Source organism: Rhinolophus sinicus, linkage group LG03 (genome assembly GCF_036562045.2).
Source record: "Rhinolophus sinicus isolate RSC01 linkage group LG03, ASM3656204v1, whole genome shotgun sequence".
Classification (NCBI taxonomy): domain Eukaryota; kingdom Metazoa; phylum Chordata; class Mammalia; order Chiroptera; family Rhinolophidae; genus Rhinolophus; species Rhinolophus sinicus.
The window spans coordinates 152,075,643-152,102,497 of NC_133753.1; the positions used below are offsets into that span (position 1 = coordinate 152,075,643).

The window sequence follows — 26,855 nt, forward strand, 5'->3', positions numbered from 1 at the left end:
GTCATTTATCGAAGGATACTTTGGTTGTTTCTGTGTTTTGGCCACCGTAAATAAAGCTGCAGTGAATATCGGAGCACATATATCTTTGCGGATAAATGTTTTCAGATTTTTTGGGTAGTTTCTTTTAATTTACATTAGTTTTTCAATCTTTTAAAAAACTCCATGCTGTATATTTATTTTAAAAATGGAGTTATTCTAAATTCAACTGACCACATACTTAAGGTGTCATTTCTCACATTTGTCTAATGGCTTGGTTAGATTTATGTCCGATTTTCTTGTTGCATCGCGTCAAGATGTGTATAATGTCTGCTTTACTTAACTTTTAGTAGGGTTGATTAGTGTGCGTATACAGACCTAACACAAATGAGTATATATATTTACCAAAATACTCGTGCAGGAATTCTCATAGCAGCCCAAATGCCTATTAACAATAGAATGGGTAAATAAGCTTTATTTGTGTATGGTGGAATACTATATAGCAATAAAAAGGAAGAAATTAACAGAGATGCGACAACACTTAACATTTCTCACAGAAATAATACTGACTGAAAAGAATTGACACCATGGAAAGCATATTGTATGATGTCAGATATAAGAAGTTCAAAAGTGGGCAAAATTAATGTCTCATTTAAACATATTGTAATACAGACCAATGAAATAATACTACCCATTAAGTCCTTACCCCCACTGATTGAGATAGCTTCTTAATCATATACAGTTTCTATAGGCATTAGGGTGTATTTCTATATCTTGTTCCATTGGTCTGTCTATTCGTATGCTTATATCATTGTTTTCATCATAGTGGTTTTATAGCGTGTTTTAATACCTGACAGAGCTTGTACCTTTCTCCGATCATTGATCTTCCTTTTCAGGATTTTTCTAGCTATTCTTGCTTATTTATTCTTTCAAATTAACTTTATAATCAATTTGTCTTTCTTCAGGAGAAAAAACCCTAAAGGTATTTTCATTAGGGTTGCATTAAATTAATAGATTATTTTAGAGAGTATTTTGATGTTCAAACACCTTTATGATGTTCACTGTTTCTTTCCAGGAACATGGTTTTTGTCTTTCCTGTTCACTTTGCTTCTTTCAGGAATGTTTTGCAGTATTCCTTATATAGGTTTTGTACTGTTCATTGTTGTTGTTAAATTTAAACCTATTTAATTTTTGCTGTTGTAAATGGGGTCTTTCTAGTTTTACTTCATTTTTTTAAATTCACGATTTCTTCTTACTGGTTATTGTATATATGAGGGCTTGATTTCTATATGTAATTGTATATCCTGCTATTTTACTACATTTTCTTGATAGAAATAACTTTTCCATAGATTACTTTGAGTTTTTCAATCAAATATATTATTTGAAAATTGAGGTAGAGACAGCCCCCTGCCCAAGCCCCAGTTGTTATACTTTTAATTGCTTTCTCTAGTCTAATTGCATTGGTAGGTACCTAAATAATGTTATACAGCTGTAGAGTCCTTATTTTTACTGACTTTGGTGGGGAAATCTTTAGTGTTTCCCCATTAAGGCGCTGACTTTTTTTTTTTAACAACTGTATTTATGAGGGTGATAATTTATATACTATAACACCTATTGCAACTGTACAATTCAGTGATTTTTTTTTTTTAAAGTAAATTTATAGGATGGAGCAACCATCATCACAGTCCAGTGTAGAACATTTCTATCATTCCAAAATGTTTCCTTCTGTTCTTTTACAATGACTTTTATGTTGATAGGTAGATGAGGATATATTTATGTGTGTGTGTTTATGTGCAAATATGTATATCCTATACCTGTGTAAATATATCATTTAAGGAATTAACATTAATTCCTATTTTACTTCTTGTTTTTAGTTCAAATGAATAATGTTTAAAAGCTTTCTTTTTGGCACATATTAAATCAGCAGGCCCAAGTTGTAGTCTGTCTTGGCATAATGAAAAAAGTCTCCTTACAATAAAGTGCTGAAATATTACAATAAAAATTTTATATGACTAGAGGAAGATAGCATTTCATATTCTGAAACATTTTGTCCCATGTTGTTTTTAAAGAGGATGGCATTCCCTGTGGACATGCTGGATAATTGCAGTCACGAGGAACTGGAAAATTCTGCTGAAGATTATATGTCAGATCTAAGGTGTGGGGACCCTGAAAATCCTGAGTATTTTTCTCTTCTTAATGTTACGGTAAGGTGGTGAGCAGTAATTTTTATCAGTCTTTTCAGTTGAGTTATACATGAAATCAATACCCTTTTTAAAAATCACTTTAAAGTGTTAACTAATCACTTTGAAATTTTTATCAGAAGACTACCAGTAAAATGTATAAATACTGATTGATTAGTACAATAGCATGATACAGTTTTAAAAAGAAACTCTACAGGTTATTGCTTAATATTTGTATTATGCCTTTAAAATTATATGTAAGTAGTTTACCAGTTCTGCTAAGACTGGTTTTCATATTTGAGCTAACTCAGTTAAATTTTTTTTGGAATTTGTGATTTTAGAAATTTTTTGAATAAAAAATCAGCAAAACACTAAATTACATATTTTTGTGTCACAAATCTTCTCTTTTCTAAAGTATTAAGAAAAATTTTTAATTAGTAAGCTGTGATATATTATGATAGATCATTAGACTTGGAATCATTAGAATTTCACTGTGAGCTTGATGGTAGGCAAATTCTCTAACCTTTGTAAGTCTCAGATTTTTCTTCAGGAAAATTATGATGATGTAAAGGATTTGTTAAAGTCTCCTCTAGTACCAATATTTCATAATTCTCCGAATTGTAATATTGTCTGTAAATGGGGAATTAGTATTGGATTAATGAAGGCAAAAATGTTTTAAAGTATTGCATGCATCTCGAAAAAATAGGAAAAATAAATTCACCTATCTGGTATCTTTTAAAATGGAATTCCCCACCCATCCCCAAATAGTCTAAATAACAGATGATAAACTATAGTTGTTTTTTAATGACTTTATGGACCATATCATGCTTTTATTTTTATTTAGACTTGTGATAGAGCAAAGTAATATTTATTGAAATAAACTTTCATTTCCCCCCCCAAGTTAATAAAATTCCTACAAAAGGGAATTCTATCTGATTTAAGTTTTTTTTTGAGACTAGAAATATCTTCTATGAAATGAAGTTATATAATTAGCATTAATGTAGAAGAAGTTAATACTTTGGTTAGAAACACGGTGTTTTTATCCTGTATTTTCTTAACTAATCTTCAATCAATTCTCATTTCAGATTCCTATTACCCTGTCAAACGTAGGCTTTGTACCTCTTTATGGTGGAAATCAGACCCAGAAAATTCTTGCTCTTTTTGCACCTGAGGACTCACTCACAGGTCTCCTTTTTGCTTAATCTTTTTTTTTTTTTTTTTTTTTTTTAGATTTTATTGGGGAAGGGGAACAGGACTTTATTGGGGAACAGTGTGCACTTTCAGGACTTTTCTCCAAGTCAAATTGTTGTCCTTTCAATCTTAGTTGTGGAGGGTTCTGTTCAGCTTCAAGTTGTTGTTCTTTCAGTCTTAGCTGTGGAGGGTGCAGCTCAGCTCCAGGTCCAGTTGCCGTTGCTAGTTGCAGGGGTCACAGCCCACCATCTCTTGCGGGAGTCGAACAGGCAACCTTGTGGTTGAGAGGACGCACTCCAACCAACTGAGCCATCCGGGAGCTCAGCGGCAGCTCAGCTCAAGGTGCCATGTTCAATTTTAGTTGCAGGGGTGCTGCCCACCATCCCTTGCGGGAGTCGAGGAATTGAACTGGCAACCTTGTGGTTGGGAGCCCACTGGCCCATGTGGGAATCGAACCTGTGCCTTCGGAGTTAGGCGCACGGAGCTCTAACCGCCTGAGCCACTGGGCCGGCCCCCTTTTTGCTTAATCTTTGTAAATTGAGGAATTTTTCTCCAATTAGAAATTTATTAAGAGGTAGCTACATGAAAAAATTTTTTAAAAAGAAAAGTTGTTTCAAACTGTAAATTTAGGAAAATGTAATTTTCAGTTGCTTGTAATTAAATGTTTAATGAGTAAAATAAATTTGACCACATTATATGGGTGTATTTAAGGGTCTCTGTATAAACCTTAGCAAATAGTAATATTGTATACTTTAAGACTTAAATGTTAATAATCATTTATTCTGTTTCAGCTGTGGCACTTTACCTTGCTGATCAGTGGTGGGCTATTGATGACATTGTGAAAACATCTGTCCCTTCTAGAGAGGGGCTTAAGCAGGTAATAAGATCCTATAATTTTACTATAATTTTACAAGTCTTTCATATGAGGCCATTTCACAATATATTTCCCATAAGCTGATAACTTTTGAAATTATTGAGCTCTTTTCCATTTTCATATAACCAGGTTGTATTAAACCCTTAGAGTTTCATGTTGTGATGAAACTGGCACTCAGTTTGGGCTTTCTCAATTTTATGTGGTTCTAAAAGTATGTGAGAATTGGGTGAGGAAGAATGAATGCCTATGGGTTAGTTGAGCTGTAGTTACCCATGTCAGCTTCAGATTCTGATTTTTTTAATTGGGTAGAGAAAAAGCTAGTTCTCTCTCTGTGTGGTCACTTATGTTCCCTGTCTCTAGGTGAGACTGACCAGGAAACATGTTTATCATAGGGCCATTTTGGGAGGTCTATTTGGTGTTCTAAACAGTGGGGTGGAAGGGAGGTCCTCAATAGCATACTGCAAAAGTTTGTCTTTTTTTCTGTCCTGGTCACCGTTTTATCAGTCAGTTTTAGAGGAAGACGTAGATGGCATACTTATCAATTTTTCATGCCACAATGCTGAATGGTAGAGCCAATCTGTGAAAGGCAGAATTGAGAAACAAAGAGGAGGGATCTAACATGATGAAAATAGATAGGGATAAATGTAAAGTAATACGCATAGGTTCAAAAAATTAACTGTACCATGTGTGCTATAAAGACCAAACTGAAACAGTGGCACATAGAAAAAGATTGGGCTTTAGTTAAATAGAAGTAAATCAAGATAAGCAAAAAAGCTAATAAAAAACCCCTGAAGTTTATGCAGAAAGCCCCATTGTCTTAGCAATATCTTCAATGTTTGTATCTGTACTATCTGAATGCCCATCAGATATTAGGGACCTGGAGCAATTGCAAGGGACAGGACTGGAATGGCAGGAGTCCCCAAAATTGCATTAGGTTAGTTTTGTTCTTCATTATGAAATTTAGGGTGATATCATGGCAGTCTTCAAAATCTGTAGGCTGTATGGCTTCAGAATATCAAAGCATAGTCTTTGGGAAATAGATTTTAGCTCAGTATGAGAAAGAATTTTATGCTGGTCAGAGCTGTTCAAGGGAGCAAATAGGTTGCCTTGTAAGCTGGCGAGCTTTGTCATTTCGTGTGTGTGGTATTGGAGATCCCCTACTGGGGATGTTTTTGGGAGTGATGTTCATATGGTTAATGCTTTCTCTCTCCACTCACCTAATCAGAGGGCACTCTTGTTTTTCTTTAAGGAGACTTAGGGGAAAATAGACTTTACAGGTAGAACTCTCGTTTTTAGCAGTGAAAGATGTCTATGGGGGAAACATGGTTATTGTCAGAAAGTTGGTGAGGTCTCCCTGTGACCATGTAGCCCTGCAGGTAAGTGAGGCCCAGTTTCCATTCTGTGATTGTCTCAAGTATGTTTTCACTAGACTTCCTTGGTGCCACTGTCATGACTCATCTGGCCTGGCAGAGGGGGTGTATGTGTGTGAAGAGGTGGTGGGTAGAAAGGTGGGTATTCCTTATAGTGACACAACGAAAACACGACTGTTAAATGAACGTTTTACCTGGAAGAGGTGAGACAGATTCCTTTCCCAAGAGCATAATTATGGCTTTGCTCATCAAATGAGGTAACTGTTCTTAAAGTCTTCAGGGGATAACATGAAGCTTTCTCTCCTTTTTTTTTTTCTTGTTTTTAATGTGGGGGCTGAAATGGGGTGAAAAGAGGTTGAAGCAGTAGAGGTGGTGGGGGCAGCAGTTAGGGTGGGTGAGACCCTTGATCTGGACAGCTGGAAGCAGAAAGCAAGCATTGAGTGTGAAAGAGGAGATACTGAGATTGATGCTCTGGAAACCCATTTTGCCTGTTTCAGAATTTTGCTGAGTGGCATTATTATTCCACGCATAATACATGTCTATAGAGATGGATTGTTATTGGCATGAATGATTAGCCTTATCTTTGTGATAATAAAATGTTTTACAAATCTCTTTGAATATATTCAAAGTGCTTTGAATGCCAGTATGAGGTAGGAAGCAAGGCAAGGTGAATGGCATCTCTGAATTGATGCATATTTTTATAACTGGTGTGCCTGGTGTTTGACTCTCTTTGTAGGTGAGAACTCTTGGGGAGAGAGTGGTTCTGTATGTTCTGAATCGAATTATTTATAGAAAACAGGAAATGGAGAGAAATGAGATCCCATTTCTGTGTCATAGCAGTACTGATTATGCTAAGATTCTGTGGAAGAAAGGAGAGGCCATTGGATTTTATTCAGTTAAGCCTACAGGTGAGTCTTTAAACATTATTTAAACTATGTATTATGGAAACCTCCTTTTTAGACCCCAACTGTATCAAAATCCCTTTTAAATGAATCTCTAGAATGCAAATTGAGGTGATTTTACTTAATATTTCTTGGCGATACTTTGATTCTATCATTCAACAAAAGTGAGGATTATTAGGAAAGTCTTTTGAAACAACAAAATAAAAATAAATATTTGGCAGAAAGGAAGATGTATGTGGAGAGAGCGCCTCAAATTTGTCCATCGTGGCCTCCATCTTGGCCTCCTCCCATGTCCTTCCCTTTATTGATGGGTTGTTGTTTACTTTGATTCTGCTACTGTTACTCCTTTTAAAACTCTTGTTTACCTGTGGACCAAATGCCCATCCCTTTTCTGCTTAGTGCAGTTGATTCAGCCTGACATATTAAAGCCAGCTTTGCTAATTACCATGAAAAAACAGAGTATTTTAATATATTTAGAGACCCCAAACAGCTTTGAAATAATGAACCTTCTAAAGTTTGTATTTCTGATCCTAAGACCCAGCTATACCCTACTCCTAAAAGGTTAGTGCAGCAGCATCTTTTTTTTTTTTTTTTAAAGATTTTATTGGGGAAGGGGAACAGGACTTTATTGGGAACACTGTGTACTTCCAGGACTTTTTTCCAAGTCGAGTTGTTGTCCTTTCAATCTTAGTTGTGGAGGGTGCAGCTCAGCTCCAGGTCCAGTTGCCGTTGCTAGTTGCAGGGGCTCAGCCCACCATCCCTTGCAGGAGTCGAGGAATCGAACTGGCAACCTTGTGGTTGAGAGCCTGCGCTCCAACCAACTGAGCCATCCAGGAGCACCTTTGATACTTCTCTATGAATTGCCTCACATCCTTACTATTTTTATTCTTTCCTGCTTTAAGCTCTGGCTCTTATCTACCAGATAACAATGGAATTAGGTGTGCTTATACTAGCCTTTGAATCAGTAACCATTTAATTTAGCCTGGAAGTATTTTTTCTACAAAGGAAGCCCAGCCATAAAGTATTTTAGAAAAGTTGTCCAAAACAAATACTAAAACACTTTGTGATAGAACTATTCCCGATGTACATATCAGGAAAAAAACTGTACCAGCAGAAAGATAAAATCTTTATTAAACAAATTTCTAGTTGAATGAAAGCCTTATGAAGTCATTTATTATTTACGATTTTTAAATTAAATAGCAAATCAGTATATGGGGATAATAGTTGGGATATAAAAATAGCCTTGATATGTAAAAGGAGGCTTTGTTTATGAAGTTAAGTCCCATTATAGTACAAAGAAATTCAAGAAACTACGTAAATTCTTTTCTGCCTGAAGTAAGAGATCACTTACTATTTGTTTTTTGCGTTAGATAGATGTCAGCTTATTAAAAATAGAACAATAGATTATTGTGTGATACATGGCATATAACTCTAAGGGAGCCCACAAATTGAGTAACATCACTATAACAAAAGATTTTCTGGTCCTGTCTACAGTTATTAAGCACTTTAATCTATAAAAATAAAAAAAAAATAGGAATAGGATTAATGCTGAACCTTGTCTCATCCTGGTAGTAATATTCATTCATGGACTCATAAACCAGTAAAAAAAGGTAAGCCCCATCTATTTCTAAAAGAGATCTATTTTCAATAAAATACTATTTTTTGCTTAATAATTAGTTTTTCAAATGTATAATATACCTTAATCCATCATGTCCTAATAGTAATAACAATGATAACTCAAAATTTCTTTTGGGTTGATACTTAGAACCTTATGGTCACAGGAAATTTAAAAATTTTATATTTATATACAGATACGTTTTTACAGAGAATAATTATTGGATAATCAAACTTCCAAGTAAAGCAATATATTACATAGGATAACATTCTGTAGAATAAATATAATAGAAATAGAAATTGAAGGAGAAAAACGAAACAATGTAAAATTTTTGAGTGCTAAAGAATGGTTAGTTCAATAGTAAAGGAATAGTTTATTTAATGTATGATGACAGTTATCAAATTGATAATAGTTTTTAGGCTCCACTTGATACATTTACAAGAGTAATATAATTTTTGTTTTTCTTTAAGTCAATATTATTTGTTAATTGCAAAGGGAAAAATAGCAAATATACATAGGGAATTCTGGCAGAAATGTAAACTAATAGATTATGGTTAACATCACCAGGAATAAGACATATTAACATATCTGTGTTATTTTTGCCCAAAATGTGTAATGCGTAACATCAATTTTATCATGAGAACACATTAGACAAGGCCAAATCGAAGGTTATTCTACAATATAACTGAACTGATTAGTAATCGCCAAAAGTGTCAAAATCATGAAAGACAAGGAAAGGTAGAGGAATTATCAAAAACCAGGGTTTAAGGAGACATTAAACCAAGTGCACTGAATCCTGGATTGGATTCTGAAATAGAAAAAGGATATTAGTGGAAAAACTGGTAAAATTTGGATAAGGTCTATAATTTAGTTAACATTAGGTTGGTGCAAAGTAATTGTGGTTTTTGCAATTGTTTTTAACCTTTTAAACCGCAATTATTTTTGCACCTACCTAATAATATTTTATCAGTGTTGATTTCTTGGGTTTGATAATAGTACTTGGGCTCTGTAAGATGTTAATGGTAGGGGAATATTGATGAAGGGTACATGGGAACTGTATGTTTTTGCAACTTTTCTTTGAGTCTAAAAATATTTTTAGGATAAAGTGTTTTTAAAAAGTTAATATTGAAATATGCTAGAAATTATGTCCTTTGTAATTACTGAAACTTAAGATGAAAACTTCAGATGTTACCAAAGGTGTGTGAATACATGGTATTTTGAATTTATGTAATGGTTACATGAGCTAAATAACTTTGAGGTATTTTGACTTGACCAAGAAAAAAAAAATCTAAAGTACCTGTATAAGTGATTCCTCTGGGAAAGGGTTCAGCCAGGGCATCCTGCTGTGAAGTGCATTGTCAGCAATCACCACCATGCACACAGAGTTTCTAACGGGCTTTTTAGTGTTTCATTCCTAACTATAAACAGCTTAGTTAGGAAAAGCCACTGATATGAAAGATGGAGATCAAAACAAAAACGAATACAAATATTTTAGAAGAGACAATGTGAAAAAATAAAACTCAATATTTTTGGAAGGTGAGAGTTATTACATTCATGAAATGAGAACAGGATATATTAGAATGTCCGTAGAGCTCTTGGAAATTAAAAATTCAATGTAAGGAAGATAAAGTTGAGGAAGTTGATCAGAAAGGAGAGCAACAACAACAAAAACTCCTAAATGATGGAAAATAGGAAAGAAGGGATAAAATTAGAGGAGCAGTCTGAATATTAGATGTTTCAAAAGGAGCAAACAGAGAAACAGAGAGTCACCAATAAAATAATTCAAGAAAATTCCTCAGGACCATAGGACGTGCATGTCTAATTTAAAAAGGCCCATTGAGCATCCATCACAATAAGTTAAAATAGACCCACACTGAGGTAAATTATTGTGAAATTTCAGAAGCTCTGGGATAAAGGAAAGACTTTGTAAGCCTCCAGTGAGTGAGAGAAAGGTTTATACAAAGGATCAAGAATCTGAATGATTAGATTTCTCAACAGCAACACTGAACACTAGAAAGTGGAACAATGCCTTTAAGATACTGAGGGAAAATGATTTCCAATGTAATTCGGTGCTCAAATTATCAGTGACGTCTGAGAGTAAAAGGAAATTTTTACATTGTTAATTAAAAATAAATTACCTCTCCTGCATCCTTTTTTAGTAAGCTAGTTGAGTTGATGCTCTACTAAAATAAGGAAGTAAATCAAGAAAGAAAGATATCTGATCAGGAAAATAAGGAGAGAAAGTATTAGGTTTGTGTGAAAGTAATAATAATTAAAAATAATTGTAAAAATCGCATTTACTTTTGCACCAACCTAATAGATCCCCAAATCACAGTTATGTAATAGTTGTGGAGTGCAGCTCTGTCCAGATTGGTAGACACTACGTTTATGTGTCTATTTAAATGAAAATTAAATAAAATTAAAAATTCAGTTTCTCAATCACTAGCCATATTGGAAGTGTTCAATAGCCACATGTGGCTAGTGGCTATCACATTGAACAGTAGAACAAATTCCATCATTAGAGAAAGTTTTAGACAGCAGTTTTCTAGATATTGTAGCAGGTCAGAAAGCTCTGGGACATTGATTGAACAATATGGAATATCTGATGTGTTTGAACTTACCAAAATAAGATTTACATAGTTATGGGAGACTTTGGGGGATAAGGTAGAGGTAAAAAATAGTTAATGATAAATCATTAATCAGACAAATCAAAAGCAGTGCAGGAAAAGAAAACAATCATACTATGTGACTCAGTTGTCAAAAGAATATAAATATATACCCTCATAATGTAAATACTGAAAATTGATCTAACCAGAATTACAAATTACTATATTGGGGTAATGGGGCAGGACGTGTTTATAATGGAGTTAGGATTGGGGTGTGTGAATGTATGTCAGAGCCAGATTCTCATTTTTCATACTGGAAAGTCAGTTGTTTATGCCTAAAATGGAAAAATCAAGAAGTAGTTAAGTGATTTAGAGATATGGAAGTAAATACTAAAAATACCAGTTTAATGATTTCAAAGTGGTGGTTTCTAGGGAATGGAAAGTGTGTTTGTGTGCAGGACTGCTTTTTTTCCCAACAAGTCCTATAGGGCTGTTGTACTGTAAACAATGTACATGTAAAACTTTGATTAAAAACAAAAACAGAACATTTTTAAACATGGAACTATTCCCAGAGTCTTATTAATGTCTACCACAAAACTAGCTGAACTTTATAAATCCTCACAGGATCTATAATGATCAGGTCCACCTGTTAAAAGGGCTGTTCTAACTAGAAAATTGCTAATGAAAGAAAGCTCACACAGTTAACGAAAAATGAAATAAAACAAGAAACCCACTTGTTAATTTAGTGGAAGTTTTGTAAATGTTTGCCCTGTGTCAAGAAATACAAAAAATATAAATTTGTATAAATCGGGTATCACATGTTAGTATAGACAAGCTGAGAGAAAAAGACAGAATTGAGGGCACTATTGTTAGCTGTTATTTTGGAAATGTCCATTATTATTTGGCTTCAACTGTGTGAACCACCTTGATCCAATTTGAAGACCCACATTTTGGGAAAACACAATCAAAGAACCATATGGGGGAAGCACAATCTAATCAACAAGTACTATAAATCAGTTTGTTGACTCACTGCTGAAGGGATTTATGGTTAATACTAGGGGACATATTTTTGGTTTTTGTAATCTCCATTTGGGATAATTTATAATGGAAGCATTTGTTTCCTCTCTTCATTTGCTAGCCAGCTTTTCTTACGACTTTTTACCTTTTTTACTGAGCGCTGTATCTCTGATCTTCCCTCCTTTTTTGGACAGATTACACACTTCCTTTTCACTAAAATTCAAATTTTTGGCCCTTCTTCTGGTCCTAAGATTGTTTTAAGGAATATCAAAATTGTGATATAAAGTAAGGATTCCTTGTATAGCTAATGGCAAAACAGCAGAAGTTTGTGTTGGAGAAGGATTAAGGCTGTATTTTAGGGCGTTGAGTCTGTCTAGGTATAATCCTTTTTTTAAGGACAGGAGCAAAGGCATGGGGGAGTCCCACACTACACTGTGGCTGCCTGAAATGTGTCATGGGGAAATGAGGTGGCTACTTTGTTTTTAGGTGAAGTTCTAGCAATCTAAGAAAGCACATGCTTTTTTTTTTTTGCACATGCTTTCTAATAAAGGTTCTGTTTATTGGGGAGGTAGGGCTGATTGCATACTCAGTGTAGATACAGGGATGACTGGTCATTGGTTCAGACCTCAAAGCACCAGAAATCTAGTGGATGAGACAGAAAACTAGTCAGTCAACAACTAATCACAATTCAGTTTGATAAGTACTATATTTGAGGTATCAACAATAGTAGTCATCGAAGAGTGGAGCAGTTAATTTTGCCTGGAGGAATGTGTCACTGAGAAAGTGATATTTAAAAGTGGTTTTGACTGCGCTGCGCACCTGAAACCAATATAATATTGAATGTCAAGTATAATTAAATATATCTATAGATCTATATCTATATCTATAGATATATATAGTCATGGGATGTAAAGTACAGCACAGGGAATATAGTCAATGGTATTGTAATCGCTATGTACGATGTCAGAGGGGTAGTAGACTTGGGGGGTGTTATCACTTTGTGAGGGGTATAAATGTCTAATCATTTTGTTGTTTTGCATACCTGAAACTAATAAAAAAAGGAAAAAAGAAAAGTGGCTTTGAAGTATAAGTAGGGTGTCAGTAGACGAAAGGGGAAGGAAAAGAACATTCTTAGTAAACATATGAATGAAATACAAATATATGAAAGAAGTCACAGAATCATGAAAGTTCAAGATGTATTTGGGAAAGTACCCTGAATAAGCTGGTGGGATTAAAGGGTAGGGATTGTGGAGTGGGGTGAGGGGAAGATGGCGGTCCCCTTGTGAACAGTCTTAAATGCCATACTAAAGTTTGGAATTTTATCTTACTGGCAAGAAAATTATCAAAGAATTTTATGGAGAGGTAACATGATTAAATATTTTAGATAATTTTTGCAGCACTTGGTGATGGGTAGGGAAATTGTATTCTGAAGTGAAGGAAGTCAATTAAAAGAGTTATTTTAGTACTCCAGATGAAAGAAGTAACAATATAAGGAAAGTGGCAGTAGGGATAGAAAACAGATTTTAGGGCGATTATTGTGTGGTGACTCCATTTTCTGTGTGTTGGAAAGGAAAGGGAGTAACCAGTGATGAATCTTGAGCATTTTGGCTTGGGTGCTTAGGTGGGAAGCTATCAACTAAGATCAACTAAGACTGGGAATACAGAAGGAGTAGATTTGGTAATACTTGGGCTCAGTTTGACATGTAAAGTTCAAGTTGGACCACATGAGGAAGATGTGGATATTTAGTTTATGTGGGCCACATAAATCAATGTGGATGAGATCACTCAAAACTATTGTATAAAGTGAGTATTTGTGTTTGTGAATATTGGTGGGAGGATGTAAGCTACTGAAAACAGCCTGAGGTAATGAAACATAATTGTGGAGGAAGTCTGCCACCAGCAAAAGGTACTATCTGCTGAAATGTGATCATTGATTTCCTAAAAGTTAAAAGGATGTATTAATCTCCTGGGAGATAAAAGAAAGGGGAAAGTTAGTTTAGGCTGCTAAGCTGTCTACTAAATATTTGTATTTCTTCTTTTGTATTCTGGTCATTGGCCAGCAGCTGCCCAGTCAGGGATTATATTTTCCAGTCACTTGCACAACTGGGTAGGGTTGTGTAACTGATTCTCCCCAAAAGAATGAAATACGTATGACATCAGGTAAAAGTGGGTAAGATGATTTCCTTTTCCTTATCTGTCTGCTGAATGCAAAGGATTCTGAGAACCTAGGGGTTGGGGAAGCCACAAGATAGAAGGAACCTGAGCTCCTGTGGTAGTCCTTGGCATTTCCATATCAATTTCAGGATCACCTTGTCAGTATCTGTAAAAAATCTACCTGGGATTTTGAATTAATTTGGGTAGTATTGACATCTTAATAATGTTAAGTCTTCTGATCTGTGTTTTCCCGAAAATAAGGCCTAGTTGGACAGTCACCTCTAATGTGTGTTTTGGAACAAAAATTAATATAAGACCTGGTCTTATTTTACTATAATAGAAGACCGGGTCTTATTTTACTATAATGTAAGACTGGGTATAATATAATGTAACATAATATAATATAATATGTATAATATAATACCGGGTCTTATATTAATTTTTGCTCCAAAAGACTCATTAGAGCTGATTATCCGTCTGGGTCAATTTTCGGGAAACACAGTATGAACATGGGATGTCTTTCCATTTATTTACATGTTCATTAATATCTTTTAACAATGTAGTTTTCAGTGTACAAGTTTTGCACTTTTGTTAAATTTATTCCTAAGAATTTTATTATTTGTTAATGTTATTGTAAGTGGAATTGTTTTCTTAATTTTATTTTCAGATTGTTCATTGCTGGTGTATAGAAATACAATTGATTTTTTTGTATCCTGCAACCTTACTGAACTTCTTTATCAGTTTTAATAATTTTTTAGTGGATTCCTTAAGATTTTCTATATATAAAGATCATGTAATCTGCGGATATATTTTTACTTCTTTCTTTCCAATCTGGTGCTTCTATTTTCTTGCCTAATTGCCCTGGCTAGAACTTATAGTACAATGTTGAATAGTGGTGGTGAGGGTGAGCATTTTTTTCTTGTTCTTAATCTTAGAGGGAATCATGGAGTCTTTCACCATTGAGTGTGACATTAGCTGTGGATGTTTGGTATGTAGATCCCATTATCAGGTTAGGGACATTGAATATTTTTATCATGAAAGGTGTTGGATTTTATTACATGCCCTTTTTTCTTCATCTGTTGAGATGAACATGTAGCTTTTGTTTACATTTTACAAGCTCTTCCATTCTTGATCTTGGAGTAAGTCTCATATATTACAGAAATTAAAGATTAGTGGTCATCAGCTTTCAGATAAATGGGAGAAGCATTGGGAGTAGATGAGGTTACTCAGAGGGAGCATATAGAAAGAGGTGGCCAAAGACGGAACTTTGAGGAACATAAATAATCAATTACCATGCGCAGTGCTAAATTTAATTTCATTTAATAAATTTAACGAAAACTTCACCTAAGGTAGAAGTTGTGGTTTTGCTACACTATGTAATTGTGCTATTGTTTGCAGCTGTTGATGTGTCTAAAGACTCTCTGGTAACATGGGAAGTTTTTCTTCCCTTTATGTGATTGCCTTTTATAAGGGTATAACCCTTATATGAAGTATAGGTATTTAAGGTGTAGGCAGAGAAGAGAATTAGCAGTCTTTTGAAATGAGTATGTACATTGTGAATAAATAGTACAAGAAAGTTAAACTTAGTGAACATTACTAGTTCCATAAATTGACCATTTTAACCCTAGGGAGTTTACCTTTTCTCTACTAGAAGGAATATTTATGTGAAAATCAGTCAATATCTAGAAAAAAAAATCAACCTCTGGTAAATTTCTCTTATATAATTAGTATTCTTTTGTAAAGAACCTGAAGTATGCACCACAGTAAATAGCCATATCCCTAGGCTTTGTATTGAGAACTAGAACTAGATGTTGCTTTCTCTTCTCATTTTTGCTTTGTCCTTTGTCCTACTACTTATATAAAGTAATGTCTCTTTTAATTTCGTAATCACTGCTAGCTGTAACTGAGAAAACCCTGATTTCAAGGCATTTAAACTGATAGGGCTACAGCATCTTATTGGTGAGACTACCTGTTAGAATCATACAAGAAAGTTGTATATATTTAAGGTACACAACTTAATGATTTGATATGCAGTGAAGTAGTCACCAAAATCAAGCTAATTAACATGTCTATTGCCTCACATAGTTACCATTTTCTTTCCTTTTTTGTGAGTGGTGATAACACTTAAGATCTAGCTTAATAGCAAATTTCAAGTATACAATCAATATTGTTTACTATAGTTGCTATATAAGATATTTTGATCCTTAATAATATTGGAACTGAATGTCATCAGTTAAGCCCTGTGTGTGTGTGTGTGTGTGTGTGTGTGTGTGTGTGTGTATGTGTATGTATTTATATACCAATGTGCGTTACCTATTCTAAATTTAAATTAGTTGATAGTCTTGGAGACTATTGCAAAAAGTTATTGAAATTTTCAATTTAATCATAATTCAAATTATTTGGTTGAACTAAAAAAAGTTTTGTTATATCGTTCCACTCATCAAATGCTATGTCAACTTGTGAGATGTTTTTTACTTGAAATTGTGTTTCTTTCTTGAACTACATTATTAGAATGATCAAAAATCACAAATAATCTGACTGAGAATAATAGATTATTTGAGGCCCCAAAAGAGTAGACTATTGACTGCCTTTTATTAAGGGTAGAACCCTTATATGAAGTGTAAGTATTTAGGTATACGCAAAGGAAGAGAATCAGCATGGTTTTTTGAAATGAGTATGTACGTTGTGAGTAAATAGCACAAAAATAATAAACTTCGTGAACATTACTAGTTCATTAATAATTACGAATTAATACTAAACTGAATAGAAAGTGGGATGCCCCACCATTTGCCCTTAATTTATAAGCTACCTTAAGGCATGTTAAAGGACCTAACACATCTATTTAGAAGGTCAGAACCCCAGTGAAGGTTCTTGAAAGTCAAATCAGTATAGCTGTATAAAAAAGAGAGGCATATTTAGATACTATTTCAAATTATTTCTCTTGTTTAATCTTAAGCATAGAGAATATTTTGAAAAGTATATTCACAACAGAAAGATTGCTGACTTAGCTATTTCTAAGACAGATATTTCCAATTAATCCTAATCCATCGTTCTTAAAAATTTGGAGAACTAATTTATTTCTTTGCCATCAGTAAGTAGATAAAAATGAGACTGTACTCACTATGGAAAAAGTAAAGGGAACAGACGAATGTTCAAGTACTAAGGTTGGAATACTTTGTGTATTATGAACTATATACAATGATCAAATACTCTTTTAATTTGAAATTTTAATAGTTGATTAATTTTAAGTTGTGCTGGTCTATAGACAGTGATGCATATTCAAGTATATAGTTCATAAAATGGTGATAGTTATTTGTCCTGCATTAGATGATGATGTTGGCCAACATAAAATACATAGCTCTTCTCATCATCACATGTATACATTCTGATGTATAATACTGCTGGAAAGCATTTTGTGTTATAAAATTGATACAGTATTTTTAACATTCTTCTTGATGTAGTAAATGTTGATGTAAGAAACGTCCCAACATGTAGATAATTTTTATAAGAGTTTATTTGAGCCAAACTGATGAAAATGCTGGGAAGCAAGTTCTCAACAGACTGAGAAAAATGCTTACCAGAATGATCGTTTGCAGTTTCTTGTATGCATTTGGAATTGAGGGAACGTAAGAAAGATTACATGAAAGTGGAAGAAAGCAAGGCAGGGATTGGATTTCAGGATAGTTAACAAGATTATGTGCTTTCTTGAGGGTAGTCACCCTTCTGAGGAGTCTGAAAAAGAGACATTTCAAAAGTGTGTTAACATAGATGCACAAAAATAATGGACGGGCTTGCTTAAGGCAAAGATAAACTTTGCTGAAGAAGTTATATGCCTGGGCCATGACTACCCAGAAAGATCTGCTCAGTTAGGAATTTATGATCAGATCACCCTGTGAAGTTACTTTCAGTTAGTTTTATTAAAGCACCCCCTCTTTGTCCACAGAAAAACCCCAACCATTTTTAGAAAGACTGTTAACTCAAATTTTCTAAATGTATACACATACGTGGTCTTTTAATGTGAAAATTTTTTGGCTTTCTGTTCTTATGATTACAGGAAGCATATGTGCTTCATTTCTTACCCAAAGCTACCAACTGCCAGTTCTTGATACAATGTTTATCAGAAAGAAATATCGAGGCAAAGATTTTGGGCTTCATATGCTGGAGGACTTTGTTGATTCCTTTACAGAAGATGCACTTGGCTTGCGGTATCCACTATCCTCTCTCATGTACACAGGTAAATGGATTGAGTTAAAAAATGTTAAATTTGTCTCATTGTCACTTATGACTTGTTTCTGCGGAATATTTTAAATGTGCATATGTCAATATTAAATAAATTTGGATTCTTTGGCACCTTAGGGCTTAATTTTGCAAATGTGTCCTTACCTCATGTATATGGCTTTTTTGGGGGTGTGGTAGATTTTAAAACAATGGAAATATAAGTCACATACCAGAAAATTCACCTCTTAAAGTTTACAATTCATTGGGTTTTTAGTATAGTCATAGCTGTGTAACCATAACCACTATCTAATTTCAGAACATTCTCATCCCAAAAAGAAATTGTGCACCAATTAATAGTCACTCTCCATTCCCCCATTCCTCCATCTCTAGCAACCTCTAATCTATTTTCTGTCTCATTGAATTTCTCTATTCTGGACATTTCATATAAATGGAAACGTGATATGATTGTATTATAAGCCCTTTGTGTCTAGCTTTTTTCATTTTGCATAAATGTTTTCAAGATTTATTTATGTTGTAGCATGAATCAGTGCTTCTTACCTTTTTATGGTTGAAAAACATTCCATTGTATGGATATGCCACATTTTGTTTATTGTTAGTTGATGGAATTTTGAGTTGTTTCTATTATACATTTTAGCTATTATGAATAATGCTGCTATGAACATTTGTGTAGTTTTGTGTGGACATTTCTCTTGTGTATATACCTAGATGTTGATGGAATTGTTGGGTCATATGGTGACTCTGTTTAACCTCTTGAGAAACTGTCAAAGTGTTTTCCAAAGCAACTGCACCATTTTACATTCCCATAAACAATGTATGAGGGTTATGATTTCTTCACATCCTTGCCAACACTTGTTGTTATCTACCTTTTTTATTATAACCATCCTAATGGGTGTGAAGTTGCATCTCGTAGTTTTGATTTGCATTTGATGTTGAACATCTTTTCATGTGCTTATTGGCATTTGTATGTCTTCCTTGGAGAAATGTCTAGATTATTTGACGATTTTTTCCTCTGGGTTATTTGCGTGTGATAACTTTTTAAATTAAAAAACAAAAAAACTGTAAATTTCAGATATACAAAAAGCTATAAAAAAGTGAAGTAACGAATACTTATGTATCACCAGCAGTACCATCCATGAAATAGGTTATTCACAACATAGTTGTACTCCTACTCAATTAACTTACCACTTCTGTGAAATAAGCACTGTTTTCAATTTGGCATTTGTTTTTGTCATGCGTTTCTTGGACTTTTAATACATATGTATATATTCTCCAACAATATGTCATATTTTAAAACTTTATATTAATGATAGGTACTGTATGAATTTTTCAGCAGTTTACTTTCTTTACTCATCTTTATGTTTGAGATGCATTAATGTGGATTCACATAGCTCTATTTATTCATTTTCACTGCTGTTTAATATTCCATTGTATGGTTATACCATGTCGTGATGTTTTAAAAACTATTAGTGGATTTATATTTGCATTTATGTAAAGTCCATACAACTACTTTTATTTTATTTTATTCCATTCATTCTCATTTCTGCGTAGTAGTATATTGTGGGAATATACCACAATTTACTTTTTCTTTTTCTTTTTTTTAAAAGATTTTATTGGGGAAGGGGAACAGGACTTTATTGGGGAACAATGTGTACTTCCAGGCCTTTTTTCCAAGTCAAGTTGTTGTCCTTTCAATCTTAGTTGTGGAGGGTGCCGTTCAGCTTCAAGTTGTTCTTTCAGTCTTAGTTGTGGAGGGCGCAGCTCAGCTCCAGGTCCAGTTGCTGTTGCTAGTTGCAGGGGGCACAGTCCGCCATCCCTTGCGGGAGTCCAACTGGCAACCTTGAGGTTGAGAGGATGCGCTCCAACCAACTGAGCCATCTGGGAGCTCTGCGGCAGCTTAGCTCAAGGTGCTGTGTTCAATCTTAGTTGCAGAGGGCAGAGCCCACCATCCCTTACGGGAGTCGAGGAAGTGAACTGGCAACCTGGTGGTTGAGAGCCCACTGGCCCATGTGGGAATCGAACCGGCAGCCTTCGGAGTTAGGAGCATGGACCTCCAACTGCCTGAGCCACTGGACCAGCCCCCAACTACTTTTTTCTTAATGAAGTAATATTTAATCCTGGAAAGTAATTTATTTGAAAACTTTTATAAAGTATAATTTACCATTGATATTAGTCTAACATAAGATGTTTATTTCCACAGAAAAAACATTTTTGTTCTAAGTTTTCTCCCTCTTTTTAATATAAAAAATCTAGAAAACAAGAACCAAGTGTTGCGTGCCCATCTTGAGTCATAGTTTCTCTGTAGACCCAATACATGAGAATGGAATGAACCTGTATACCTTTGGGTAATCTGAAAATAGATTTCCCCCTTAAAGTCTAATTATTGTTTTATTAAATTTGGGGAAGAATGCAAACACATCCACTGTAGGAAGAATCTCTTAGCACGTTGTGTACGGCGGGGTTTAAATCCCTCATACCCCTCTGTTCTGGCAGGTTTTTAAAAGAAACTACTTTAAAATGCACTCTTCTCTTTAAAGCATAAATGCTTCTATGTCATTTATTATTTTTCTATGGAATTTTTTAGTATTTACTCACCTATGATGTTAGTAATCCCTCCTGGTGTGATACTGCAGAAAGCAGCTTCCTTTGTTATTAACGAAACACAAATAATTCAATAAAATGTGCAAAGTAAAAAGAGTCAACAGTAAAAACGAGAATGCTCGTTATCCGTCCTTAACGCATGGCTCAGAAAAAAACGAAGATTCTCGTGATCCGTATGCAACGTGTTAATACTTTTCCAGGATTCTAATGATAAATAACTTGAAAGGCAAGTGAATTACAGTTGCGTGTCAGCTAATCTCTGTCTTTGAATAAAGTTTTGAACTCTTACTTTTCCTTCAGTTTAGACAGATTCCCTGAGAGTGATTTATTGATGTTGTTTGTGTAGTTTTGTGAATAAGACTCTTTGAAAAATGAAAATAAAGGAATATATTGAGATAGACATTTTTAGACAATGTGGCTTCCCCATCATTTTCTGTTTTTTGCTCTTCTTATCTCTCCTCTATGATGCTTATTATATTTGAAGGACTTGGATTTCCATTTGATTTTCTCTTTCAACTTAATTAATAGTTCCTTGGTATTGGTATATGTCGAATAGTTCTTTGATGACTTGTTTCCATGAATATTTTATAATGTATTAGGAAAGAGTATAGTGTTTTATATAGTGTTTTTTTTTTTTAAAAAAAAGAAGAAATAACTTGTTCAATTCCACAAATAGGTGATGAGTTCCAAATACGTTTGGGTTTGGTCTCAATCTAGAGTAGATGATTAGTTAACTATGGGAAATTGATTTACACAGTACTGTGTCATGTACACCTAGAGATCTGGAATAAATAAGGTTTCGTGAATCTTTTATCCATTTGGAGTCTATCTTGGTGTGTATCATATGAGGTACAGATCCAAGTTTCTTTTTTCTGACAGGTATCTATCTATGTGACTGCCGTGGTACCATTTATTGAATAATTTTTATTTTTTGCACTGATGTGCGTTTGCATCTATATCGGGTCAGCAGTGGTCCACTGGCCTGTTAACTCTTTTGGTAAATGAAATTTTAGTGGAACACAGCCATACTCATTCATGTACTTATTGTGTATGGCTTCTTTTGCAGTAAAATGTCAAAGTTGGTTAGTTATGACAGTGACCATATGGCCTGCAAGCATATAATATTTATTATCTGTCCCTTTAAGAAAAAGTTTGCTAACCCATAATCTAGATCATACATTAAATTTGTGTGTATGTGTATTTGTATATACTTCTCATTTTATTTATTTCTATTAATCGTTTAAGAACCTCACTGTTTTATTTATTTTAGCTTTTGAATGTCTAGAGAGACAAGTCTTCTTGTCCCTCATTCAATATTTCTGACATTGTTTATTTATTTTCTGGTATGGACTTCAGAATCCACTTTCTAGATTTTTTTTCTATCCAACAGTATGATAATTGTATGTATCTTATGTAGAATTATATGATTTTGCCCAAATCAGTTAGCATTTACATTTTCTCCATACAGTTCTTAAAAAGTTAACTTAGGAAAGGGTGTATTTTCAGGAATTTTATTTAGTTTTTTCTTGCTGTTGTAAATGTTGTGTGTTCTTCCATTATTTCTTCTAACTGGTGGTTAATTATATACATGAAGGGTATTGATTAATATATATATATATATATATATATATATATATATATATATATATATTAATTTCATACCCATCCACATCAGTAAATTTGTAATAAGTCTATAATTAATTTTCTTGAGTTTCATAGAATCTACTTCTTTGTTACGGCCCAGACTGAAAGCTTTGCTTGATTTCTGCCCAACAAAAATTTATCTTTCCTTATCTAAATCTTGTGGTGCTCTACCTGTAGTGCTCTTGTGCTACTTACTTACTTTCTACCTTATATTCTTATTTCTTTAGATATTCCCCAATACTAAATGTCTCCAAAATTATTTTAATGTCTTAGTGCTGCATTTAAAATGTCAGGAAGTGAAAGAAGTCTCCAAAACTTGTTGAGGAAGAAATAGCCAATGCTGAGTAGTTGACGGATGTTCTTTTATTTATCATTCACCACTATCTAGACCCAAAACTTTTTTGTTGGCACATAATGTTCTGTATCACATAGCTGAATGGTATAAGAGTAGGGTTTCTCTTTTTCTGACCATGACTCTCTGGCTAGACACATCTGAATTAAGACCTTCAGCTCTAGTCACCTTTTGTAAAGTACTCCCTTTGGACCTCAGACACGTAAGGCATTCTCTACTAGTTCAGTCCTTTTAATTCAGACAAAGGACTCAGTTTGGCCTGTTGTGCTGGTTTTCTCCAACTTCTCCCTTCTAATAGGTATGAAAACTAAAACCAGAAATTGTGAGAAATAGTTTCAAACATGTAGGTTAAAAAAATAAAAGAATACTATCCTTGTGTCCATGTATCCATCCTGTGACCAGATTAACAAATGTTAAGATTTTGCCATATTTGTTTTCATTTATTTTTAGGGAGAACTAAATAAAACATTGTAGATAACAATTAATGTTCTCTTTAGAGCCCTTCCTAATTCCATTCTCTTTTCTTCCTACCTGTCCAGAGATAATTATGTTCTTCAAATTGGTGTATAGCCTTCCTGCCCATGGTTTCAAACTTACTGCTGTGTCCATAAACACTAGAAAGCATTGCTTTGTGTGCTGTTTTTATTTTAAATCTTTTAAACAGCTTTTTTGTAATAAAATATATGTAATATACTATTTATCATTCACCACTATCTATACCCAAAACTTTTTCATCATCCGCAACATAAACTCTGTACCCTTTAAACAATAACTCCTCTTTCTACCCTTTCCTCATTTTCTGGTAACTTTTTTTCTGCTCTCTGTCTCAATGAATTTGCCTATTCCAGGTACCTTATATAAGTGGAATTATACAGTATTTGTCCTTCTTATTTCATTTAGTTTAGTGTTTAAAGTCCATTCATGTTGTAGCATATATCAAAATTTCATTCTTTTTTATGGCTGAGAAGATTTTTATTGTGCACATAAAAATTGGACAATAAAGTGCACATAAAGGTTGGACAATTAAGTTCGCGAACTCATCCTAGAAAAAGTGCTACATACCTCATGCTGAATATCACTACGGTCACCATCAAAGTACTCCCCTTGGGAAGCTATGCACCAACACCAGCGCCTAGTCCACCCTTCAAAGCAATTTTGGAACTCTTTCTGGAATGGCCATCAGTGCTGTCGTTGTATTACCCTTGATGTCCTGAATGTCATCAAAATGTCTCCTTTCAATATTTCCTTTATCTTCTGGTAAAGAAAGAAGTCATTGGGGGCCAGATCGGGTGAGTAGGGAGGGTGTTCCAATACAGTTATCTGTTTACTGGCTAAAAACTCCACACACAGTGCCATGTGAGCTGGTGCATTGTCATGATGCAAGAGCATGAATTGTTGGTGAAAAGTTCAGGTCGTTTAACTTTTTCACGCAGCCTTTTCAGCACTTTCAAAAAGTAAACTTGGTTAACTGTCCAGTTGGTACAGATTCATAGTGAATAATCCCTCTGATACCAAAATAGGTTGTCAACAGCGTTGCAACAAGTTCGCGAACTTAATTGTCAAACCGCATATGTATAAGTCATTAGGGATATACCTAGAAGTAGAGTTAGGTCATAAAATATGTCTTTTCAACTTTACTAATTATTGCAAAATTGTTCTCACACCAGCAGAGTGTGGGATTTTCCATTTCCCTTGTTCTTCTGGTAATTGTTATTACCTGAGAGGTGTGGAAATGGTATCCTGTTTATTCATTTTATATTTCCTTGGCAGGTATGAGGTCAATCATTTTTATCTTTGTTAAGGGACCATTCAAGTTTAATTACGTGTGAATTTCCCGTCTATTGCCTCAGTCATTTTTTTTGAGGGGGGGGCATTGTGTCTTTCTAATGCAGTTTTAGGAATTTCTTATGTGCTTGGAATACTAATCCTTTGTTTTATTTTGAATATCTCCTAATCTGTGTCTTCATGGTATCTTTTTAATATAAACTATACAGTTCAATACAGCAGCCACTAATATAAATTAGATACAAGTGTAAGTTAATTATAATTAAATAAAATTATAAATTCAATTCCTTAGTAGCCACACGTGGCTAGTGGCTACTGTATCGGACTGTGCTGCTGTAGGGCATTTCCATCATCATAGAAAGTTCAGTTGCATAGTCCTGATAGAGAAAGTTTTAAACATTAACAATCAGGCCTATCATAATATTTCATTATAGATTGTGATTTTTGTATCTTTTATAAGAAATCCTTCAGTGCTCTAATGTTCTAGAGGTATTCTCTGTTTTAAACATTTTGTTTTTCATAATAGGTCTTAGAATCCATCTAGAATTTATTTTTATGAATGATGTTGATGTGAGGTCAAGATCTGACTTTATTTTTTTCTATATGGATTGGTATTCTAATACCATTATTTTAGTAATTTATTCATTCTCTGCTGAAATAAATAACCTCCTGCGTTACTGTATTTGCCAAGTTTTTAATGTATGTGTGGTTCTTTCTTGGTGGATTTACTTTATTCTGGTATTTAACTTTTTCTTCTTTCTTCACTTCCTCCTCTTTCTTCTCTGCCTCTTCTTCCATATTCTTATATCAGTGTCAGGTTGTTTTAGTTACTGTGCCTTTTTGATGATCCTTGATATCTGCGAGGATAAGCCCTCATTTTTTCCTTCAAAATTGGCCTCAATATTCTTTCTTAACCCTTTGTTTTTGCATTTTGAACTTGGAATCGAGTTTTGTCGAGTTCTGTTAAAGAGAAATTCTGCTGGGGTTTTGTTTAGAATTGCATGGAATTTATCAGAAATTTTAGTGAAAATTGGTACTTTTATATTACTGAGTCTAACAGTCCTTTTATTCAGTTCTTTTATGTCCCTCAATAATAATTTTCTCTTTAAAAGTGAAGCACATCTTTTGTTAGGATTTTTATTCCTTGGTCATGTTAAAACTCTAATATGGAATTTTATTTAGGATATTTATTTGTAAATGAGACTGGTGTATACTTTTCTTGAGTTATGTTGGTGTTTTTGGTATCAAAGTTATGCTAGCGCATTAAGGGAGTTTGGCAGCTTTCCCTCTTCTTTCTGTTTTCTAAAACAGTTGATATTTGGGATTTCTAGAAAATTCTAAATGTGTTTTTCAGCTTGCAAGCAATACTTTGAAAAGTATCCGGGAGACCATGAACTCCTTTGGGAAGTTGAAGGTGTTGGACACTGGTGCCAGCGAACACCAGTCACCAAAGCGTTACAGAGAGAAACACTTAAAGTTGCAGGTAAGAATATTTACAGTTTGAACACATGTCCAGCTTAAAAATAGCAGTTCCTGATGATGGTTGTATCTTACAGTCCGCAGTAGTCTATGTATTATGATATGATCTCTCTACCATGTTTCCCTGAAAATAAGATCTAACCAGAAAATAAGCCCTAGCATGATTTTTCATGAGGACATCCCCTAAACATAAGCCGTAATGCATCTTTTGGAGCAAAACTTAATATAAGACCCGGTCTTATTTTCGGGGAATCACGGTAGTAACAGACCTTATTTTCCAAAGTTTGATTCTTTGTTATGTGTTATCATTTGAAGAAGAATAGCCCAGCAGAATGTAACATCCAGTAGGAATTGGTGGGTAAGAAATAAACAGTTTACCAAACCAGCATAGAATAGGCATCAGATCAGGGGATCAAAGATAGTCCCCAATTTCATGCATCTCTCCTCAAAGTTACAAAATACAGATAGCTATTTATAACTTTATAATTGCAAGGTTTCATTATAAGGTATTGGTGAAGCAGATGTCCCATACCTAACATTTCAGTACCTTTCTGTTTGGGATGCTTTCCAGGGCTTTTGTGAAAATCAGAACAGTGTTGTAATTAAAACCAAATACTGATTGGCTTACAATTTTTAAAATTCTTCTACATGCAGCGGTTACTCCAAATGAAGCTAGAAGACCTATGTCTGCAGAATATAGTCTGGCATCTGTTCCAGGTTATGAAGCAGGAACTGAAGACAATCAATCTAGTGAGATGCAGTTAACTGTAGGTACCCTGTATTGTATTGCAGGAAATAATAATTTCCTGTATTGCAGGAAATAATAATTTTTCTGTTTCTTTAAAATAGATTCAGCTAATATTTAATTTTTTT

General features: G+C 34.1%; 1 protein-coding gene across 6 annotated transcripts in view; it reads left to right on the forward strand.

Annotated features, from left to right (window-relative positions):
• Positions 1–26,855, forward strand: part of FAM169A (family with sequence similarity 169 member A) — a 53,941-nt gene that overhangs the window by 14,914 nt on the left and 12,172 nt on the right. For 5 of the 6 annotated variants that reach the window (XM_074328824.1, XM_074328826.1, XM_019728128.2 and 2 more), the window contains exons 2-8: positions 2,046–2,180; positions 3,242–3,341; positions 4,139–4,224; positions 6,328–6,499; positions 17,940–18,119; positions 25,858–25,986; positions 26,637–26,749. In XM_074328824.1, the coding sequence (XP_074184925.1) occupies positions 2,049–2,180; positions 3,242–3,341; positions 4,139–4,224; positions 6,328–6,499; positions 17,940–18,119; positions 25,858–25,986; positions 26,637–26,749 (912 nt within the window). In that variant the 5' untranslated portion in view covers positions 2,046–2,048. Of the gene's footprint in view, positions 1–2,045; positions 2,181–3,241; positions 3,342–4,138; positions 4,225–6,327; positions 6,500–17,939; positions 18,120–25,857; positions 25,987–26,636; positions 26,750–26,855 lie in introns of those variants that run through there. The other variant, XM_074328827.1, reaches the window with a different exon arrangement.